Source organism: Sebastes umbrosus, chromosome 13 (genome assembly GCF_015220745.1).
Source record: "Sebastes umbrosus isolate fSebUmb1 chromosome 13, fSebUmb1.pri, whole genome shotgun sequence".
Lineage (NCBI taxonomy): Eukaryota > Metazoa > Chordata > Actinopteri > Perciformes > Sebastidae > Sebastes > Sebastes umbrosus.
The window spans coordinates 25,385,363-25,407,750 of NC_051281.1; the positions used below are offsets into that span (position 1 = coordinate 25,385,363).

Here is a 22,388-nt window from a genome sequence, read left to right on the forward strand (position 1 = left end):
TTTGTTAATATAGAGGCATTTGTTCATTATTGAAGAGGCATTTGTTCATTATTATTATTAAGAAGGCATTTTATTTTATATTATTATGTGGATGGGAACTGTTTTTCAGTCTTCTGACTGAACAACTAAAGTCTGGGGAACTCAGTACCGCCACAATATATTATACACAGAGTCTGAACCTCGGAGCTGATTTTCAGACTTAGTCTTTGTTGCATTGGTTTTGTTTAAAAGAACACTATAAGGTCCCTCTAAGTTTTATATGTATTTCATATTTATTTGTTTTATATATATATATTATGATTATATATAGATGTCAAAGTGAATTACAGTTTTTCTTTTTTTATCCTAGCGTACATTTCAGAGAAAGTAAAGTTTACTATGAAGAATCAGACAGGGCTTGTTGTGTTTTTATTTCTTTTTTTTATTTACTGGATCCGCTCTACAATTCCAGTTCATATGAGGTCAATAAAAGTGACAGATAAGCAGTTTGGATCTCGATAAGGACATAAAGGGTGAACCGGTTTGATCATAAAAGCTCAATATCGGTCAAACGCAGAGTTCACGACAGGGCATGATGGATCTGTCCTCTGGGTAGAAGCACCTGATAGAGAAAGGAACTGAAAATGCTGAGATGAAAGTGCACGGTCCTATTCAACCCTGGGAACAAAACGTGACCTTCTCCTTCTGAGACAGCTTACTCAGGACTTCGAGATTCGTTGCTCAAGAATCTGCTGAGTCCGACCTGACTTTACAGCACCAATAATGGGACTTTTCCAAGGTTCCGGTCACACTAGAAAAGTTTATGTCGAAGATTTACAAGAGCCCAACAAGAAGCTGTAATATGAAATATCACGGGTTGCATTATTAGGCATCCACTCAAACATGTAATCATTCTGTATTTTGTGAATTTTTGCCTCATTTCTTAATCCTAATTATTTTTGAAAGCAACAGTCTGACTAGTTGTGTTTCATAGTTCACCTGCTTATACAACAACGTGAGAAACGTCATCTACACATATAACCGTCACTGAATTACATCACGCAATTCTGACAATGGAAAAAGCCTGCAACGAGTTTGGACTCTGGAAGACACACTGCTGTTGTGTAAAAAGGTGAGGGAAGAGGCAAAATCATGGAGGCAGGAAGCTTTAAGAAAGGCTGACATTGTTTTATTAAATTTATAGAAGTATAGAAAAATGTGTGTGCATGCATACAGCGCCTATAGAAGGTTTTTGCCACACCCTTGGCCTTTTTCTGGTTTTTACATTGAATCACAGTGGATCCCATCTTTTTTTTTTTTTTTTTTTTTACATTGATCAATAAAAAACTAAAATACTTTAATGTGCAATAAAAAAAAAATCACTCCAGAAATGGACCAAAATAAATGATTGCATAAGTATTCAATCCCTTTACTGTGACAGAACAAAATCACCACTGGTGCAGCCAGTCTATTTTAATCAAGGCATGGCAGTTAAATAAAGCTATGTGTGGCACACCCAGGTGGATGTTATTTAATATCCTGTCCAAAACTACATCGTGAAGATCAGTGATTCCCAAACAGGGAAAGATTGTGGAATAGCTCAGCTAATGTGAGAAAAGAAATTATGAATTGCTGAAAAAAACACATATCCATCCATCCATTATCTGTAACCGCTTATAGAGCTCTTGCATGCTTGTGTGTGGTTTGTATAGTGTTGGTCTATGAAGTGTCACAAGAAGAGAAAGGGGACAGCTAGCATGTTGCAAATTTGATATTTGAAGCCCTGGAACTGAAGCGGAATACAGAGAAATCAACTTACTGCAGTCTGTAAGAGAACTGTGACTTGGGAAAAGACTTATTTTCCAACAAGACTACAAACAACCACAAACATGCAGTCAAAGCTAAAACAGACATGGCACTAAATACTGATGTTAATATTCTGGAGTCAGAATCCAGACCTCAATGCAGTCCAGAGTTCATGGCAAGACTTGAAACCTGCTGTTCACACGAGCCTCAGCAGTTTCACTGAGAAAAATTGTTTTTTTTTTATTCTTTAAATGTGTAACCCGATACAAACTTGACTCAAGGTTGGAATTGCTGCTTAAGGAGTGGATAGTTATGCAATCAAATATTTTCTGTTTTGCCCCTTTGACATTGTTTTTTTCTTTTTCCAGAAGAAATCCATTCTGATTTAATGGCGTAAAATTAATAAAAAACTTTCTATAGGCGCCGTTTCTGTGTGAGTGTCTTTGTACAGGGTCGTGTTCAAGGGTGCAGGAGATCTGTGAGCCAGCTGTGGTCAAGTTTCTTCACCCTCCTCAGTTCCCTAACCTGGGCTTTGGTCAGAGCGGGGGCTGTCGACTCTGCCGCCTGGCCGCCCAGTGACGCCTGCTCTGGTCTCGGGGTGCTGGATTCCATTTCCCCCTCTGAATCCTCTTCCTCGCTCTCCATTTCCTCCTCTGCGTGTTTGTTTTCCTCCCTGCGGTCACGAGAGCACAAATGGAAATGAAAAAAATGTTACCGTGACTCTGCATATTTTCAGAGATAAACAAGGGAGTCCACATTTTCCTGTGTGCACTATTTTAACCAGGGTCTTAAGTTGCTGAATCACGCGAAGCCTGAATTCCAGCAGCTGTTTTGTCAACTCACGCTAACATTATCAGACCCACAGTGATGAAGTTAGTGAGGCGTCAAAAATATGGTCCCATTTCCCCCCTCAACCAATATTAACATACTAAAAAGGCACAAATTATCATTATGACTACTAGGTTTCAAGGTTTTATTGGCTGATTATTGAAGATAATTTGGACAAGGTTTTCAGACTACTGACCTGGCTTCTGTCACGGAGATGAGCAGAGACTGTACAAACATTGAGCAGAGGAAAGAGGTAGATGGCAAGACGTGGGCCGGGGTCTGCAGAAGCTGTCAAGAAAAAAAAAAAAAAGCTTCAATGCAAATTTGAGAATCACAAACACAAAGTGGACATAATCCATGCAGGGCCGAACTACTGACCTCTCTGATAGCGACAGAGCCCTGTGGTAGAGGTGTCCTCTCGGCAGACAGGCTGCTCAGCGGGTCTTCATTTTCCTGTTGCCGGTGTTTCCCCAGCAACAGGTAGAACGGTGTCATGGCAACACTGTCATCGATTACAAGCTTTAAGGGGGGGAAACAAATCACAATGTCAACAGTGGTGGGACAGAGGGAAATCTTCAGCATTCATGTTTTTATTTGATAGAAAATGGAGAAAGTAGGACGCTGTATTAGGGCCATTGTAGGTAAGAGGGGAGGGGGGAATATTCCCAGAAAAAATAAATTTAAAAAAATCTGAATTTCCAAGATCAAAAGTCATACATTTATGAGAAAAAACTCACAAATTTGCCACATTTTCTTTTATGTTCTTAATATGTTCTTTTCTTAAGTATTAATATTATAGAAGTTACGGGAAAGTATAGACCAACAACGTCTATCTTTGAATACACAAAAGGCGTATTTCTTATTTCAGCACAGGCAACACTAAAACTGGGACGGCTGTAGCTCAGTGGGTCATCCCTTAACCGCAAGGTTGGCGGTTCGATCCCCGGCTCCTCATGTGCGCATGTCAAAGTGTCCTTGAGCGAGACGCTGAACCCCAGGTTGCTGGAGGTTCTTTTGTAAATTTACCACTTTAATCTCAAAGAATATCCAAGTTTTTTTCTCGTAAATTGATTTCATCTCGGAGATTCTGAGTTTTTCCTCTGAATATTACCCCCTCCCCCGGCTCCCTTTTATTTTGTTTTTTTTATCTACAATGGCCCTAATACATCGTCGTAAGAAAGACACTAAAGATGAGAGAAACAGAGGGGGTATGTAGTTAAAACTTGTAAACAAAGGCTACATAAATCCACACAGGGCTCATTAATAAATGAGCTTCTGTAACTTTAGCTAAGCTAATGAACTAGCTCTTCTCCATCACTCTGTGTTCATTCCAGAAGAATTCCATTGTATTAGTTTTGTTATGTTCAGACTGCCAAGCATGAAGAACTGAGCTGAGAAAACCTGCTCTAAACATGCTCAGTATGCACCATCCTGAGGTTTTGAGTAGCAGGCCAAAAATGTGTGAAACCATTTGATGCTGAGCTGTGGTGGCTGTACCTGTTTGCTGGATGCCATCAGTCTGTCTTCCTCCGCCTTAGTGGTGAATGTCATGAGGTCCTGCAGAGGAGAGTCCACATCAGCCAACAGCATGAACACAATACTAGCACACAGAAGGTAATTTAAAAAGAAAGGTCCTTTTCACTGCAATGTAAACATGTGTTTCTGATGGTTTACCATGTGCTGAGTGAGGAAGTACAGCTGGGAGCGGTTGAGCCACTGGCTGCTTTCCTCACAGCTCTCCAGCATCTCCTCCCTCGGGGCAAAAACAGCACGAGTCACCTTCCCCGAGCACACGGCCTTATGGGAGAACACTGGCCGAGGCTCGCTGGGCTTAAACACAAACACTGAAATAGAGGAAGAAAGAAAACCATTATTGAGTTATTCAGACTCCTTCACGACAAGCTAGTATGACATGGCTGGTACAAATGGATCCCTCAGGTTTCACATCATAGCAGTGTATTCACTCTAGCTTTAAAACTGAGCCCGGTACAACCTCTGAAAGATCGATTGCGTTAATGCGTTAAAGAAATTAGTGGCATTAAAACGGATTTGCGTTTAACGCGTTATGATCGTGTTAACTTTTGACAGCTTTAAAATAAATGTTTTCCATGTGCTTTGAGATGCGATTACAACTTGGAAACATTAAAACTTTTGGCCACCCAGTTTAGAGCTTACAGTCGGTGCATCCAGCCTGACAGCAGAAGGCGGCCATGTTCTCGGTGAGGGGGTCAGCCAGCAGCAGGCTGATGTCCATCGAGGTGCTCCACTCCACTGCCACAGAGGAGAGGAGATAGTGGGAGAGGCAGAGAGAGGCAACAGGAAGGTATCGTTAGATATGAAGAAAACTAAAGTCAACTTCAACAAATGCATTCAGCTGAAAAATGGAAATGTTGACGTGCACACTACACATGCAGCCTTACATGAGCAGGTGAGGAGGTTCCAGCAGCAGAGCAGGTTGTTGGCGGTGGTTCCCAGCAGATACTTGGAACAGCTTAGTCGCCCAAAACAAAGATCCCTGGTGGAGGAAAAAACAGTTCCCTTTTTTTCCCTGTGACTAGAAAGAATTCCAAGTGCAAACCCCCCCCCCAACCAACCAGCTCCTCACACCACACATATTTCACAGGATTAGCTTTTGAGGAGTTTTCCGCTTTGGGAGCTTCAAATAGGAACACGCAAGCCGGGTCTGAACACCCACCAAGAACCAAACACCCACAAAATGTCAATAATGGCCAACCTTTCAGGCTTGTACATATAACTTAAAGTGAGTCTTTGACATTCATATGCAAATATATTCATTTCTTCTCTTGATAAAATAAATACTTTTGTCAGGTGAACTGTGTCTATTTCAGCCCTCTGGAAGACAACCATAAGTTATTCATTTCTCAAGTTGCATGTAAAGAAGTCGAGTTGTTGAGGTTAGAGGTCAAGTAATTGACCCAGCTCTGCACATCCATAGGTGGTAGTTATGTACTGTAAGGGGTACCGGGCAGCTGTCAAAACAGCTGACCGTTAAAGTTTTCCTGTTTCCCTCCCTCCAACTTTGAAGTCTTATTACGCACAAATTCCCTTTCAGCTCCCAAATTACACAGGAAATGTCTGCTTTCTGGGTATGATTGAGCTTTTCAAACAGTTCATCTGTTATGAATTATTAGTTCAGACTAGTTTGCATTTGTGTAGAACAGAACTAAGTGTCTGCCCGCCCCCACTAATTAACAAGAGACCTTCTCTAGTGCTGTTCACTGTGATGCCTTTAATAGTTTCTTTGTTTTTAAAGGTTTATTGACAGTTAAATGTTTCTTTCAGCTGGTTCCCTACAAGTCATGTCTCTGCTTGTTTGTCTTGCAAATGTGCTTATAAATATAGGCTCATTTCCAGGTTCATACTTTGTATTTTGGGTTTCTACTAGAACATGTTTACATGCTTTAATGTTCAAAAAAGACATTATTTTTCTCATCCTGTCTGTCTAAATATACATGTATTCACCTGTCTGACTCTTTAAGAAAAAGCCCAGTCTGTGAGAAAAATATGGAGCACCTTTGCAAAGGTAGTTCTCAAGCTGAGGGGTATATTCTAATGAGCCTGCATGTGACATAGGAAGGGGAGCCAAATCTGAATGGCTTGTTGAATCACATGTTTTCTGATCTAGACAGACCACAATAAACTGATTGTGTCGTCTTATTTCACAGTTTGTGGGTTGGTAGGAACTCCAGATATACAAATGTATGTGCACAAGCACTGAAAAGGGGAGTTTCTCATGATATGTCGCTGAGTCAATGTTCTGGGCTTATTTCAGAGAAGTGGTACAGGAACTAGCAACAGTAGTTTTGTGTCCTCAGTGACCTGAGGGCCCCTTCTTGAGCGGGGGGGGCGGGGGGGGGGGGGACATCTGCCAACATTTCTGAGACTCGAGCAACGTTGCGAAACTGCAGCCTGTCCCTGTGTTCCGCTGGCTGACAGCACTTATTTTTCTCGGGCGGTTATATCCCCGTCTGCTGTGAGAAACGACGCTCTGGACTTCTGCCAGTGTGGTAAAAAGGTCATTTAACTGTTCAAAGACGTCCACCACTGAGGAGCCTCAATGGCAAAGAGCCAAACTCTAAAACAGCTGGTTGCTTAGTGATTCTGTGTGTGTGTGTGTGTGTGTGTGTGTGTTGTCACATGTATGTCCTTTTTTCTGAATGTGAGCCCCAGTGTTTCCAGTCTGCACTTATTAACTGATTGTCGAACCTCAGATCCAGGAGGAACAATGCGGATTGCGTCCTGGCCGTGGACCAGTGGACCAGCTTTTTACCCTTGCGGGGCTGTTGGAGGGGTCATGGGAGTTTGCTCATTCAGTCTACATGTCTTTTGTGGACTTGGAAAAGGCTTACAACCGTGTGCTTTGGTTATACAAGGACCGGATGGCTCGTAACAACGACCCCGGTACCTCACATTCCCAAAGTGAGAGCTGCGTCCGTATTCTCGGCACGGAGTCAAACACGTCTCCGATGGGTGTTGGCCTCCGCCAAGATTGTCCCTTGTCACTGATCCGGTTTGTGATTTTCATGGACAGGATCTCAAGGCGCAGCCGGGGGGAAGAGAGTGTCTGGTTCGGGGACATCAGAATTGGGTCTCTGCTCTTTGCAGATGATGTGGTTCTGTTGGCCTCATCAGACCGTGACCTTCAGCATGCACTGGGGCGGATTGCAGCCGAGTGTGAAGCGGTCGGGATGAGAGTCAGTACCTCCAAGTCTGAGGCCATGGTTCTCTGCCGGAAAACGGTGGATTGCGCCCTCCGGGTTGGGAGTGATTCACAGCCCCAAGCGAGTGAGTTTAAGTATCTCGGGGTCTTAGTCACGAAGTGAGAGTAAAATGGAGCAGGAGATGGACAGGTGGTTCGGTGCGGCGTCCGCAGTTATGTGGGCGCTGTACCGGACCGTTGTGGTGAAGAGGGAGCTGAGCTGGAAGGCAAAGCTTTCGATTTACCAGTCCATCTACGTTCCAACCCTCACCGATGGTCATGAGCTTTGGGTAGTGTGACTGAAAGAATGAGATTGCGGATACAAGTGGCCGAAATGAGTTTCCTTCGTAGGGTGGCTGGGCTCAGCCTTAGAGAGAGGATGAGGAGCTCAGATATCCGGAGGGAGCTCGGAGTGGAGCTGCTGCTCCTTCGCGTCGAAAGGGGCCAGCTGAGGTGGTTCAGGCATCTGATCAGGATCCTCCTGGATGCCTCCCTTTAGAGGTTTTCTGGGCACGTCCAACTGTTAAGAGGTCTCGGGGTAGAACCAGAACACGTTGGAGAGATTATATATCTCGTCTGTCCTGGGGTGGCCTCTGGGTCCCCCAGGAAGAGCTGAAAATGTTGCTGAGGAGAGGGATACCTGGAATGCCCTGCTAAGCCCGCTGCCCCCACGACCCGGCCTCAAATAAGTGGAAGAGAATGGACGGACATAAGCTTTCTTATGACAACTGGCCCTCTTTGCTAAAGGAGTTCCTTATGTGTTTGGCACATCTTTTTTTTTTTAGATTTCTTTAAGTAGTAGCCCTAAAAAAGTTAGTGAATTTTTAGATACCAGTGAAAATATGTTACCAGCATCAAGTTCAGTGCTACAAGTATTGAGTATTCAACACCCTCCCAGGTGAATGCGTGGGTATTTGAGTGAATGTTAATGCTCTGACCTGATAGCTTTGGGCGGCTGGGACAGAGTAGTCAGGAGCTTCCAGGAAGCCGGGCTCCACACAGTCACCACCTCCTGAAAGCTGACGGCCAGCAGAGAGCCATCGGCTGAGAAACAGCAGCACTCGGGCACCAGGCCGCGATAGTCTCCGACAAAATCACACGACCAGGAAGGACCTTCATCTGCTGGCACATTCAAGAGGAAGGAGAGAGGGAGACGGACAAAGAGAGTGTTGGATTAGTGATACGATATGGAGAGATGTGATATGTGTGCACATTTTCAACTTCCAAGAGGTGATTTGGTCTGTTTGGGCTGGTAGTTAGTAACATATGATTAAAAAGGTAATGACAATTCCTTGCCCAAGTATTTTTTTAAAAGGATGACCTATACATTGACCTTAAGGTGTTTTTCATTGAGATGAAAGAAAAGTGTTAGAGACAGAAAATGTTATGTTATTTTTTGCATACAGCCTGTAATGTGCGGTCATGTTTTGTCATTTTGGTGTTACATGTTAACTACTTAAACACTATGAATGAGGACAAATCTCACAGAGCTCTGCATGCTCTTAAGTGGGCATTAACTCATAAAGGACACAGTTGTTGGAGATGCACAAAAAAAAATTAGAAGTCAAAACATACAGCAACAGAGAAAGACAACATGTTAAAAGAGCATGGTAAATATTACCACTAGGGCTGTCAATCGATTAAAATATTTAATGATGTCCATATTTAATCGCAATTAATCACAATTTGTTTTATCTGTTCAAAATGTACCTTAAAGAGAAATTGGTCAAGTATGTAATACTCTTATCAACATGGGAGTGGACAAATATGCTGCTTTATGCAAATGTATGTATATATTTATTATACGCGCCCTCTAGTTCCATTATATTGGAGAGAAGGCAGACATCTCTACAGTCGATATCTCCAACACCCGGCAACTCACACCAAAACAATCGAGATTAATAAATATTACAACAGGTAAGAGGGAAAATATGTGTTTTTGATTCTGGGGTGAACTGTCCCTTTAAGAAGAATGCATGCCTGCCCTGGCCATGCCTCTGTATCTATTTCGGTTTTGTTTTACCGGGCACCAACCTGTTGAGTGGAGGCTTGGAGTCGGTGCTCGTCCAGTGGCGATACAACCAAAGAGAGCCAGCGGGACTGGGGTGGGAATGTACGGTTATACGGTCTAGACTGCTTACCGTCTGTGTGGGCTGGTGGGGTCAGCTGCCAGGCTTTGAAGTGTCCGTCCTTGCTGGTGGAAACCAGCATGGTGGTCTGGCTGTCGGTGGCGTGGCAGAAACACATGGCTGTAATCCGGTCCTCGTGGGGGGCCGAGATGGTCGTGTTCAGCACAAAACTGCAGGTGATACAGTAAGCATGGTACAGGGTTGTGGTAAGAAAAAAATATGCCCGTTTTAAAGTTTGGAGCTCTATCTAGCCTGCTTCGAGACAAGCTAGTGTGAGCTAGTATGGTTGGTACCAATGGATTCTTTAAGTTTTCTAGTTTCTTATGATGCCAGTATCTCCACTGTAGCTTTAAAACTGAGCTACAACCTCCAAAAGATCGATTGCATTAATGCTTTAAAGAAATTAGTGGGGATGAAACGAATTTGCATCAACGCGTTACCATCACGTTAACTTTGACAGCCCTAATAGACATATTAAATATTGTTTAGACGTATGTACCTCTGTGTTTGTTCATCAAATGCCCACAGTTTCAAGTTAAGCTCCAGCTCAGCGACTTTCTGTTTTCTTTCTTCCACTGTTGCCAGCCAGTTGCCAGAGGCATCAAAGGCTGCCTTGACCACCTCAAACTGATCCAAGCCCGACTCATGGATGTACTCCTGCTGCACTATGTCCAGCTGTGGGAAACATAGATGATGACAGACCTCAGCATTTGGTTATCAAGGAAAATTCCCACCAAGGATACATCATTGTTATTAGCGAGGCTGTGGATCAGAAGAAATTTGTGTTTGAACGTTCTGTCTTCTGTTTGTAATCAAAATACGTTGTCTCCAAGTACTCATAACAATATTTATCTGAAATAGCATGTTATGTCCATGAAAGCCTCCAAAAAGTATCCACAAACTAACTTGGTCTGGCTTATGTGTGCCATCTTTGGCTCGGTTTATAAAGCAGAGTGCTTACGTTGTACAGCAGTTTGTCTCTTTGGAGGGAGTAAAACTGCAGGTGGCCTGGTTTCCCGTTCAGCACCAGGGATTTGCTGCGTGGGTCCACCATCAAGTCTGTCCTGACACTTTCTCCTGCACCGGGACAAAAAAAAGAAAGAAAAGAAAAAAGTCAATTGCTCCTTTTCCGTGCACAGAGGAACCTGGTAGATTCAAACCTAGTTTATTTCTCTTTTTGATATGTCATATGAAGAAAGAAAGGTTTGATGCGAGTGACAGTGAGGCAGAATTGCTCCTGATGGTTTTACAGGATATAATTAATATTTTAGCACACTGATACAGAGTGATGCAACTACAAAAGATCCACCATTTTCAAAGGGGTCCCTTGACCTCTGACCTCAAGATATGTGAATGAAAATGGGTTCTATGGGTACCCACGAGTCTCCCCTTTACAGACATGCCCACTTTGTGACAATCACATGCAGTTTGGGGCAAGTCATAGTCAAGTCAGCACACTGACACACTGACAGCTGTTGTTGCCTGTTGGGCTTGAGTTCGCCATGTTATGATTTAAGCATATTTTTTTATGCTAAATGCAGTACCTGTGAGGGTTTCTGGACAATATTTGTCATTGTTTTGTGTTGTTAACCGATTTCCAATAATAAATATATACATACATTTGCATAAAGCAGCATATTTGCATATTTGAGTATTAAATATTTGACAAATCTCCCTTCAAGGTACATTTTGAACAGATAAAAAATGTGCGATTAAATATTTTAATCGATTGACAGCCCAAAAAAATACGAGATATAATACAAGAGAAGTTATTTCTGGTTAAATATGACGTAAAACACTTGGTAACAAGGTAATTTCATTCTGACACCACAATAATCCTAACAGGGATAATGTTTTGAAATTGAGATAGTTATTTTCTATAATGGGCAAGGTCTTCCTTTGAAGCAAGATCGCTTTCCAAGAACTGTGAAGAATTTAGATATGTTTATTATCTATGAACCCATACAGCGTGTTTATGATCAATGTACGTGCTGTTGCCAACTACAGTCTGTACTCACCTTTGACCAGGCCCTGAATGACTGCTGATACTTTAACACAACTCTGGATGATCGTAATCTCTGAAACAAGAAGAGACAAATCGGTTACCACAGCCTTCCTTTCATACCGATATCTCTCAAACAATTCTATCTACACATTTTACAGTGTTGCCTTTTCTGATCTATCAGTCAAAGACACAGATGTGAGCTCTTAGGAGCAAAATGTGCTGTCAAATGTAAAGCCTGCAGGGTTCAAACCAAGTGGCAACCATAGGGCATTAATGCTGTAGTACCGCTAGTGGCCACTAGACGCTGGCTTTAAAAACATTATGTCTACTATTACAAACAGCTTGTTGCTCATTGGGTTTCATCTGAGTGTGTAATACAGGTTACAGCTCCTTACTGTTGTCACTGTGTGATGTACAGAACAGTGCTCCATCAGGTGAAACAGCGATGTGTGTAATGGCAGAACCCAAGCAGGGCAGGAAGTCCCGCTGGCTCTCTTGGTTGTATCGCCATTGTACGAGCACGGACTCCAAGCCTCCACTCAACAGGTTGGTGCCTGGTAAAACAAAACAGAAATACATACAGAGGCAGGAACAGGGCAGGCATGCATTCTTTTTAAAGGGACAGTTCACCCCAAAATCAAAAACACATATTTTCCCTCTTACCTTTAGTACTATTTATCAATCTAGATTGTTTTGATGTGAGTTGCCGGGTGTTGGGGATATCGACCGTAGAGCTGTCTGTCTTCTCTCAAATATAATGGAACTAGAGGGCACTCGGCTTGTGGTGCTCGAAGCGCCAAAAAAAAAAATACTTTAAGTGCCATAACTTAAGCAGCATGGAAGAATATAAGAATATAAAGAATATAAAAAGAATATACTTTGAAGAATGTAAAATGTTATTTTTCACATTAAGGAACTACATATTTGTTTTGTTATTAATTTGTATAAGAAGCGCTCCTGTAAAGATATAATTGAGGAGTCAAACCGTGACCGGAAGCGTGCATCTACTCATGGACGAGAGGCTCGTGCTCGTGACAGCGCTAGACGCAAACATTAATGGCGCCCACCTCGGCTGAGCTGTAACGTTACCTAGCTCAGTGGTGCTAGATGAGCTAGCTGTATCAGTTAGCTATAAACTATAAACACGAGCCTCTCGTCCATGAGTAGAAGACGCTCGATTCCTTCTACGCAGTGATACGGTTGACAGGTGTAGTTCGGTAGAGACAAAATAGTTCCAATATGAAACGGCTCACAACAAGGTCTGTGGATTATCTTGAGTAACCGGGTCATGATTTCTGGAAAGAGACATCGCTGTTGAGTTTTCCAAATGTATTTCTTGCCGCTTTGAGCACCACAAGCCGAGTGCCATCTAGTTCCATTATTGGAGTCTGACATCTCTACGGCCGATATCTCCAACACCCGGCAACTCGCACCAAAACAATCTAGATTGATAAATAGCACTACAGGTAAGAGGGACAATATGTATTTATGATTTTGGGGTGAACGGTCCCTTTAAAGCAAACAGACCCTGAGCCAATTTGGTCATTCTAGCACAAAATAAAATTTTTAAACAAGACAAAATCTCTAGATTAGAATCTCTCTTGATTGAGAGGAATAATCTCGTCTGAAATAGATGGAGAAAGAGAAAGAAATCATAAAACAGGTAATGACGTGTGCGTACCTTCTGGGGTGAAGCACAGTGAGCCGACAGCACTGTGGTGCCAGTGCAGGGTGGAGTATGTGTACTCCTTCTTGTGGTTGAAGTTTCTCCTGAATGGATAAACAGTGATGTAAAAAAAAAAAAAAGGTTCTACATTCATACACCTTATAAAACACACACTGCAGAGAACAAAATTATGTAATAATCAAGGAAATATTGTGAAAGGTAAATTTAGAGTAGGAAGAGACAAAGTTTGTTTCCCCATCATGCTAAGAGAGTGGAGTTCACTGGAGCAGCTATTAGGAAAATACATGCAACACAAGTATGCGGCAGATGTTTCGACTAAAGTATTGTTCAAAATTATCAAAAACCTGGATGTGAGTGTATATGCTTCAAGGTCATGTTGTTAAGGCACTCACCACAAGCGAATCTTGCCGTCTTCATGCCCGGTGGCAATGCAGTCATCTTTTGGGTGACAGGCGACGCACGTGAATGTGTTCTTGCCTCCCTTCTTGTTGTCTTCTTTGAGGGAAAACCTAATAATAACCCACACAAGGACAGACATACGGTGTTATTGAACATCCTCGTGGCTTTGTAGGAAAATGTAGGTTTGTGAACATCATGGGTTTTATGGTTCATGACCTTTAACACATATGACAACTTCATTCTTGATTTCTACAGCATTTTGTGTCCAGATAGAAAAATTAATTGTTTTTGTGGCATTTGCAATCTAAAGCTGTGAATGGTTTGTGATTTTACTTGACAATTTGAAATAAAATGTGTGAAGTGATCATCTTTAATTCATTTTCCACCCTCAATAAAATAGATCACACTGAGTGCTAATTGAAGCATTGCACACGGCGGCTCACCTGTATGACTTCTGCTTCTTGAAGAAGTAGACATCCAGATGCAAACCTTTAGCTGAAGCAATATATTCCCCCTGTGAGGAAGAACACCTTTGGTTATTAACACATACATGCAGGAAGGCTGACCAAGGTTCTGTATTTGAAACCTGTTCTGGAGTAAATGCTGGTGTCAATTTGAAGCGGATTGTACTCATAAAAGTTAATAATTGTAAACGCTATACATCCAATTTAAAAAAGGGGTAAAAATCTTTATCTGAAGTTCATTTGATAGTGACTCATCGCATCCACTGGGGTCTATTGGAGTTTTTGAAGACACAATTTGAACACATGGTCCAAATATATATCGTCTCCTATATAATTTTATTTTTGCCACAGCAGAAAAGTCTGATAAAGTCAACAAGCTCTCAGATATTCCTCTGATATGTCAGCAAGTGGGGAATGTAACTAGTTCCAGATGTTGTGTTGGTAACAGTAGCGGTGGTGTATGTACCCCTCTGCCGAAGACGATGGCCGCTGAGTTGGAGCTGACGTCGCTGAGCACAGCAGAAAGCTCTCGGGTCTCCACCAGCTGATCTCCGCTCTGCGGAAGATGTACCGCAACCAGCTGGAACAACTCTGCACACACACATACACACACACTGTGTCAAACATCAGCATGCTACACATTCTTACCCAGTGACCTCTTACCCAAATTCTACTTCACACACGTTAAAGCCCCCATGAGAATGATTTTATATTTTCTGTGACCAGCGACTTCAAGTGGAAGTAGAAAGAAAAAAAGACAGCTATGCATGTGTATACCCCAATGCGCATCCTGGTCTGACCTGCTGACACTGAAATTAATGGGCTGAAAGAATGGACTGCAACAATTTTCACCCGGATTGTCTAATTTGTCTACAAACAAATACATATTCTACATATAGAAGCTTTAACACACCTCAGTATGGCAAATTCTGGTGAGATTTATTCAGAAATTTTAATTTATTGCCACTAAAAGCAACAAAACCACTGCTTTACATTCGAATGATATGTTGCTGTAAGTAGTGGTGTGAAGCTTCATAAAGACTGCTGGCATTCCTGCTAGCCTGGTTCTGCAGTTTGGTACCATTTCAGCATTAATTGATCACTCCTCATTTTCAATTCAATTCAATTTTATATCACATCAAATCGTAACAGAAGTTATCGTAAGCCGCTTTTCATATAGAGCAGGTCGAGACCGTACTAATTGCTAAGGTTTTGGGTTTAGACTGAAGTCACATTTGCCAAAGCACACAAGGTGTCTATTGGATGCTGAGACAGCTCAGGCATCACACCCAGGCCATGAGCACAATTAGAAAAGATGTCAAACTTACCAGATCGTTTAGTCACTTAGCATGGGAGTAACGATAAAGAAGACTCCTTCATGGTTTGCAGATGCGTAGATGGAGTAAACTGGGTGTCCAATGACATAAGTCTGGAAGAGAACACACAGCTGTTACACATGGCTGTCAGACATCAGAGAAGCACAGGCTCTTTGTCAAAGTGATCTCAGCCCACTAGTCCTTCACTACTGTGCCACTGTGCATCAAGTGGGATCCACACTAAGCTGGAGTGTGTATACAGGTAAACTGTGACAATTAACTAAGGCTGTCAAAGTTAAGGTGATAATACGTTATATGTAAATTTGTTTAAAACCTACGGAATCCATTGGTATCAACCATGTCATACTAGCTTGTCAGGATGGAGGTTAAATAACACTCCGAACTTGCAGTAAATTTTGGCGAGGAAAAACTGGCATGGCCATTTTCAAAGGAGTCCCTTGACCTCTGACCTCAAAATATGCAAGTAAAAATGGGTTCTATGGGTACCCACAAGTCTCCCCTTTACAGACATGCCCGCTTTATGGTAATCACATGCAGTTTGGGGAAAAATCCTAGTCAAATCAGCACACTGACAGCTGTTGTTGTCTGTTGGGCTTGAGTTTGCCATGTTATAGTTTTGAGCATATTTTCTATGCTAAATGCAGTACCTGTGAGGGTTTCTGGACAATATTTGTCATTGTTTTGTGTTGTTAATTGATTTCCGATAATATATATATATACATATATATATATGTATATATATATACTGTATATACATTTGCATAAAGCAGCATATTTCCCCCCTCCCATGTTGATAAGAGTATTAAATACTTGACAAAACTCCCTTAAGGTTAGCATCTCCTGCCACCTATAGCCCATGATGAGTCATGGCAAGGGCTACAGAGTATAGAGCTTTTATTTTGGAAGCAGCCGGAAGGGTAGCATCTGCATCTGACTGCTACTTGATGCATGCTCTTACAGCATTTATCGAGAATCACCTGATTCCCGGAGATTCACAATGGTCTTGAGGGTGGCAGGATGTGTCATCTTTTTTTTTTTTTGCTTTAAGGAAGTAAACCGGTTTAGGTCAGGTGTGTGTATTTCCATTCAGAAGCACAACTACCACTCACCATGAACTTTTTGTCGAGACGTAAACGTGATAGGCCTACACAGATTGGATCTTTGTAATCTCAGATCAAGCTGATATTATTATTTTTATGTGTGAACCACTGAGAACATCCAGTCCCCACTTTCATACATTTGGTAAACATTGTGCAGAACCTGACAATAAGATGCATTTCAACCCAACAAACCTGCAATCAAAGCCACCCAATAGGGATAGACTGAGTGGGTTCTGCACCTTTGGCTTAATACAACCATGACCTTTGACCCCACCATAGACTGAGGCCCCACCTGACACCCATCCAAGGATGGTGGTGATGAGAGAAAAAAGCTCATGAGGTCTAAATCAGTAATAGGGACATCAAAAACACAAATTCAAAGGAGAAAAAAAAATAAATAAAAGGTAATTCATCTTTAAAGATCATGGAGGATACTGTGAGGGCATAATATTCAATGTTCATAATGGGGAAATGGTTACTTGTCGCCTCCTTGAGATTGACATTTCTGTTTATGTGTGGATTAATCAACCAAGATATAAAGTCAAATTTAGATGTGCTGGTAGGTGGATGTTTTTTAAACTTTGGACAGTGTCAGGCTAGCAGTTTCCCCCTGCCTCCAGCTTCATGCAGCATACAGATATGTAAGTGGTGTCGACATTCTCATTTATCTCTCGGCGAAGAAAGCGTGTTCCCAAAATGTCAAACTATTTCTTTAAAAAGTAGTCAAAGTCAGGTTTCAGCCCTGTGGCTCAAAATATCAAATTGTGATGTCACAAATATACAATATTTAGATCATTACACGGTTTTAACATTCTAAATGGGTCCCAGTTTATATCCTGTTGCAGTGTATGTGAATGTCATCAGCTGACAGAAAGTAAACATGGACCAAAGCTGTTGCCTAGCAATGCAATTCCGTTGCAATACACTAACACGGAGCGTTTCAGACAGAGGATAAATGCAGGTATATTCAGGCAGACAGAATGAGGAAAATAAAGTTGTTTTTTTAACATTACAGCATGTAAACATGTTCTAGTAGAAACACAAAATACTAGTATGAACCTGAAAATGAGCACGATATGGGACCTTTAATGATGACAGATATCATGACAGTGAGCCATGATTTATGTCAAACCTGTTCTATGGTTTTTAGGCCGGTTACATGCATGCAATGGAAACATATGCCTGTTTTAAACCTTAAATTCAACTGTTGCCACTGAGTTTAGGTCAGGGATTAGGTCAGAGTCAGTCCTTTAAATTTAATATCCAAGACCTCCAGGAAGAAGATGCCGGTAGATAAAAACAGAGAGGTGTAGCCAGCAAGCTGTAGCTGAATCTCCCCACTGTGAAAATGTACCTTTACTATTTTGAAGGCGGAAATGAAAACAGTGTAAAACCGGTTGACTTGACACCGCCCAGCTGGACGATTTCTGGAGAATCACGTGGTGTGTGTGGGAGGACCCGGTGGATATAAGGAACGCCCCATTCTGCTGTCAGTCACTACCAGGGAGGACCAGACAGAACCAGCACCAGTATATACTCTGTATACTTTCTGTTTAACACAGTACCCTGCTGAGGACCCTAGCGATCAACAACAAGGACGAACAACCACTGACACACGGTAGGCTCACTTGTTCTGCTGTCTATTATTATCTGTTACTATTATCTTATTGGAACAGTTTCGTTTTCATATATTTCATATTTCAGGTAGAAACTTCAAAGCAGAGCGCTTAAAGTTAATCTATGATCTCAAATAAACATGCAATAAATCAATAAATCAATAAATAATGTCCGTGGTATTTATAACCAAGTACCGTGAGTGCTACTTTTAAAGTCGCCAATTATTCATTATTATTTTAACTTTTGTTAAATGTGTATTATTATTATTATTATTATGCTTTTGTCGTGCTCGTGTGCTCTTGCATGTTTTTTGTTTTTTTGTTTTTTTATTGTGTTATAAAGTGATTACAAAACAAGTGAAGGCATGCAGGGACATATATAAAAAGACCAAACGATATTATACAGAGAAAGACAAATAAAGTACAAAAACAAAACAGAACAAAAACGACAAGGGGATAAAAGCAGGTTGAAGAATGTGTGTGTTTGTGTGTGTGTGTGTGTGTGCGTGTGTGCGTGTGTGTGATGTGGATAATGGGTGTGTGTTTGGCATTGAATGAGGCTAGATGGTCATATATGACATATATTTACTCTTAAACACATATACTGTTTATATATATATATATATATATATATATATATACATATATATATATATATGCATGTTTTCTTTTAATGCCAATGCTCAAGTGTTTGTGGTAATTCATGTGCATTCTCCCTTCTCAAATAAACATAAACATAATTGTATAAAATCTTAAGCAAAAATTATAAGCTCTTGGTTGTGGAAAGGACTGCATTGATAAGTCATAATTCAGTCATATTCTTTGCATTACAGGAGCATTAGTGTTAGTGACTTTTTCCTCTGTGATGGTGTTCAGACTGCATGCTCTCTGTTTGTGTCGGCTAACTGCAGATGGCCCAGTGGCAGGACCTGCTGAGACTGGACTCAGCCCTCCAGGCCCGGGTGAGCCAGCTGTATGAGAGGAAGTTCAGAGAGATCCGCCACTATCTGTGCGTCTGCATAGAGAACCAGGACTGGTAAGAGACGCACCAGAACACCACATTTGTTTATCAATACTGTATACGCCATGGATACATGGGGTCTTAAAGCAACACTTGCATTATTACCACCTTGAAGCACTCTTTTGTGGAGGGGCCCTGAGTTAAAGCTGCAGTAGGCAGAACGCTTTTGGCATCATTGGACAAAGATTCCATAATAACCTTTCAGCATATTGTAATTCAAGTGTTCTGAGAGAAAACTAGACTTATGCTCCTCCTCATGGCTCTGTTTTCAGACTTTAAAGAAACTAGCCTATGATGAGAAACTTTGGCCAATCACAGGAGATTTCAGAGCGGGAGCGTTCCTATTGGCTGTTCATTTAACGGAGGCAGCTGTCAATCACTCGCAAACTCTGATCAAATACGAATTCATATTCTGTTACTGTAATGCCTATTTCTTGCCACAAATGTTTTCAGAAACATCTTGTAGTGCACCGTTCAGCTGTAAAATGAGAGAGTTTGCTCCGGCTGGTGGGAAGTGCTTGGTATTTCCTCAACTGATCTCAACATGGCTGCTGGGCCACAAATTTTCTAATTTTACAGCTAAATGGCACACTACAAGATGTTTCTGAAAACATTTGAGGAGAGAAATAGACCTTAACAGAATATTGATTCATATTTGATCAGCGCTGTCTAGTTTGACCGTTTAATCGGAGTTCACGAGTGATCGACAGCTGCTCAGAGATGGTAAGGCTCCAGCTCTGCTCTGATTGGTCCATTGCAAATGTCATTAGGAGCACCGGAGGACATAGAGGCACATGATTTTTTTCAGATTACCTGTCTCATGCACTACTGTCAGGATATAGTGACCGTTTTATAAAAATAACTTCAAATTGTGAGACTGTCATTCTGTCCTTAAATGGTGTATTTTACTAAATGATATTTTGATTTATCGAGTTACCACAGCTAATTGCTAATTATAAACCAATACATACAAAATGCACAGAGTGTGAAAATGGGGAGGTCATGGTGATCACACATCTTTTTTGCTCTAGTGACCCCTAGTGGGATAACTTGCCCTTGTCCTGAAAGAAAATATTATTTTAAAGATTAAAAAGATTAAAATCTATGGTGACTTTGGGGAAAACACAAATTTATATACATAACTATATACAGTATATAATTACTATATAATATTAAGAAGAAGACAAAGAGAAAGAAAAGCCTCAAAAATACAAAAAAAAAAGAAGATACTGTAAAAAGGTGGAGTTCAACCATCTGTATGTGCATTCTAATTGGCTGATTTATATAATGGTTGCATTTAATTACCCAAATTAAATTCCATACTTTTCCACACTGCGTATGAATCCTGTGTTGTGCTGTCTAAAAACGGCACTGTTACTGTTTCCCCAGGAGAAAAAACACACAAAGGAGCCTCAAAGAAAAGATTAAATATAAGTTCTGCAAATATATTTGCTGTCAGTCTTCATTAGTCATGATCTTTTGAAGTGAACCAGTCTATTAGAGATTAATTTCCGTCTCTACATAATAGTGGCCATTTAATAACTTTAATAACAGCTTTTTTTCTGAAACACATGGAGCAAACAAACAAGAAGTCCAGCTCCATGATGGTTGATTTAGGGGCTTAATTTAGCCGGAAGCCAGCGGTGATTTCTCAGCCTACTTATTCTTATCCTGTCACATTATATTCAACATTTCTTGAGGGACATTAAGCAAGGCTGCAATCCTCCCGAGTAACACGCAACAGGGTTTGGCCTTAAGAGATTGAGTTTGCACAGTGACAAAATACAGAAGTGAATTCATGCACACGAGAGATAAAACAAGAAGAAGTACAGATATCAGAACATCTCAGCTCAACTCGCAGCACTTCCTTTTTTATGACAAGCCATTTTAACACTCACCGTGTTTCGATGAGGTACACGGTGAACGTCTCCTGCATGTTCACCGTGTTCTTGCCACTCCTTTTCTCAGCCTCAGCGACGCAGATCTCCATTCTGCGCAGGAGAGTGGAGCCTTCTTCCACCATCTGACACATCACATCACACAGTGTCATTAATAAGCTCTGAAAACGGCTTTTTACAAGATATTTGGGCGGGGTCTGAAATTAAGTTTTTTCCCCTCAAAGTTGTATCTAGTGAAGCCCTTCTATTAAACAGTGTTGGACGCAGGGGAGACCGTAGCTTTGGTCTCCAGGGCCGGAGTCTCTGCTCTTCTGCCTGCTTGCCTTCACTCAGCTCGCGCCACCTCTCACGTGCATGCTGCTCACTCCACACTGCAGAAGAGTTAGTTTAGCTCTGAGAATATCTAGTGAATGTACAGTGGACGTTCGTGCAGAAATAACTGCTGCAGCTCCTCCAGACCAACAGAGGTTTCCCGTGTCTTGTGAAGTGACGGGGCTCCGCAGAGAGAAACGTTATCGTCTCCGACCAAAACTCCGGCGTCTCCCCTGTTCCCTCCGGCCGCGGTCGGGAGGCTGAGGCAGGAAAAGCCAACACTAGGATCAGCAGTGATTCATGGAGAGACCTTGGTCTGGTCAGCTAACATTACTGCCAAGCAGCTGAAATATAGAGTGATATTGTGCTTTTAGCTGACGTGTGTCTCCTCACTGTGTTGAGCGATGCTCCTTCATGTCTATGTAGAGCGAGCACAAGCGCCAGCAACAGGACGCTGACTTTAGTTGACTTAACGGCCACAGGTGAAGCTGTTAACAAGGTATTTCTGATTCTTACAGACAGTCCCTTTAATGATAGTGTCAAAAACATTCTGCCTACTGCAGCTTTAATCCCTGACAATTTTTAATTTAGGAATTGCTTTAAAAAAAAATCTTAATATAAGGAAAACCTCTTGCCATGGTGGCAGGTGACCTGGGATTGTTTACTGCATCAGGCAGGTGACAGGTGTTTATTCAATTCCCTGCATTTGGCTCATTCATGGCCCTACTTTTTCTTGTTATAGTTAGGCTACAAGCTAACAGATGTCCATATGAAGCATTATTTATTAAGCAAGTTAATGTTAGTATGAAAACAACAGTAGGCTGAGTGAATCACACATGACCTCTGGAGTTAGAACAAGTTAGAGGAAACATAGTACCTGAGTAGTGCCTAATCACCGTGTATCCTTCCACTTAGCCTAATCACCGTGTATCCTTCCACTCAGCTTCATCACCGTGTATCCCTACACTCAGCTGAGCTTTAAACCGTCAGCCAGTACACCGTTAACACACGTTAACACGGTATTTATCCACTAAAAAAGTAAAAACTGTTTTTACCGTGTTGTTTAGGCTGTTGCTGCCGTCTGCAG

The 22,388-nt window shown here is 41.6% G+C and overlaps 1 protein-coding gene across 1 annotated transcript; it reads right to left on the reverse strand.

Moving 5' to 3' along the window:
* Positions 1-1,150: 1,150 nt before the first annotated feature.
* On the reverse strand, positions 1,151-14,627 carry LOC119500439 (WD repeat-containing protein 75-like; the record flags this gene model as incomplete). Its single annotated transcript, XM_037790149.1, has 17 exons — positions 1,151-2,458; positions 2,810-2,901; positions 2,992-3,132; positions 4,111-4,170; positions 4,288-4,457; positions 4,789-4,884; positions 5,034-5,128; positions 8,272-8,452; positions 9,475-9,632; positions 9,962-10,137; positions 10,424-10,539; positions 11,481-11,540; positions 11,863-12,021; positions 13,149-13,237; positions 13,547-13,663; positions 13,997-14,067; positions 14,484-14,627. Coding segments are annotated over 17 exons (2,139 nt in total), but the record flags the coding sequence as incomplete, so codon positions are not given.
* Positions 14,628-22,388: the final 7,761 nt, after the last annotated feature.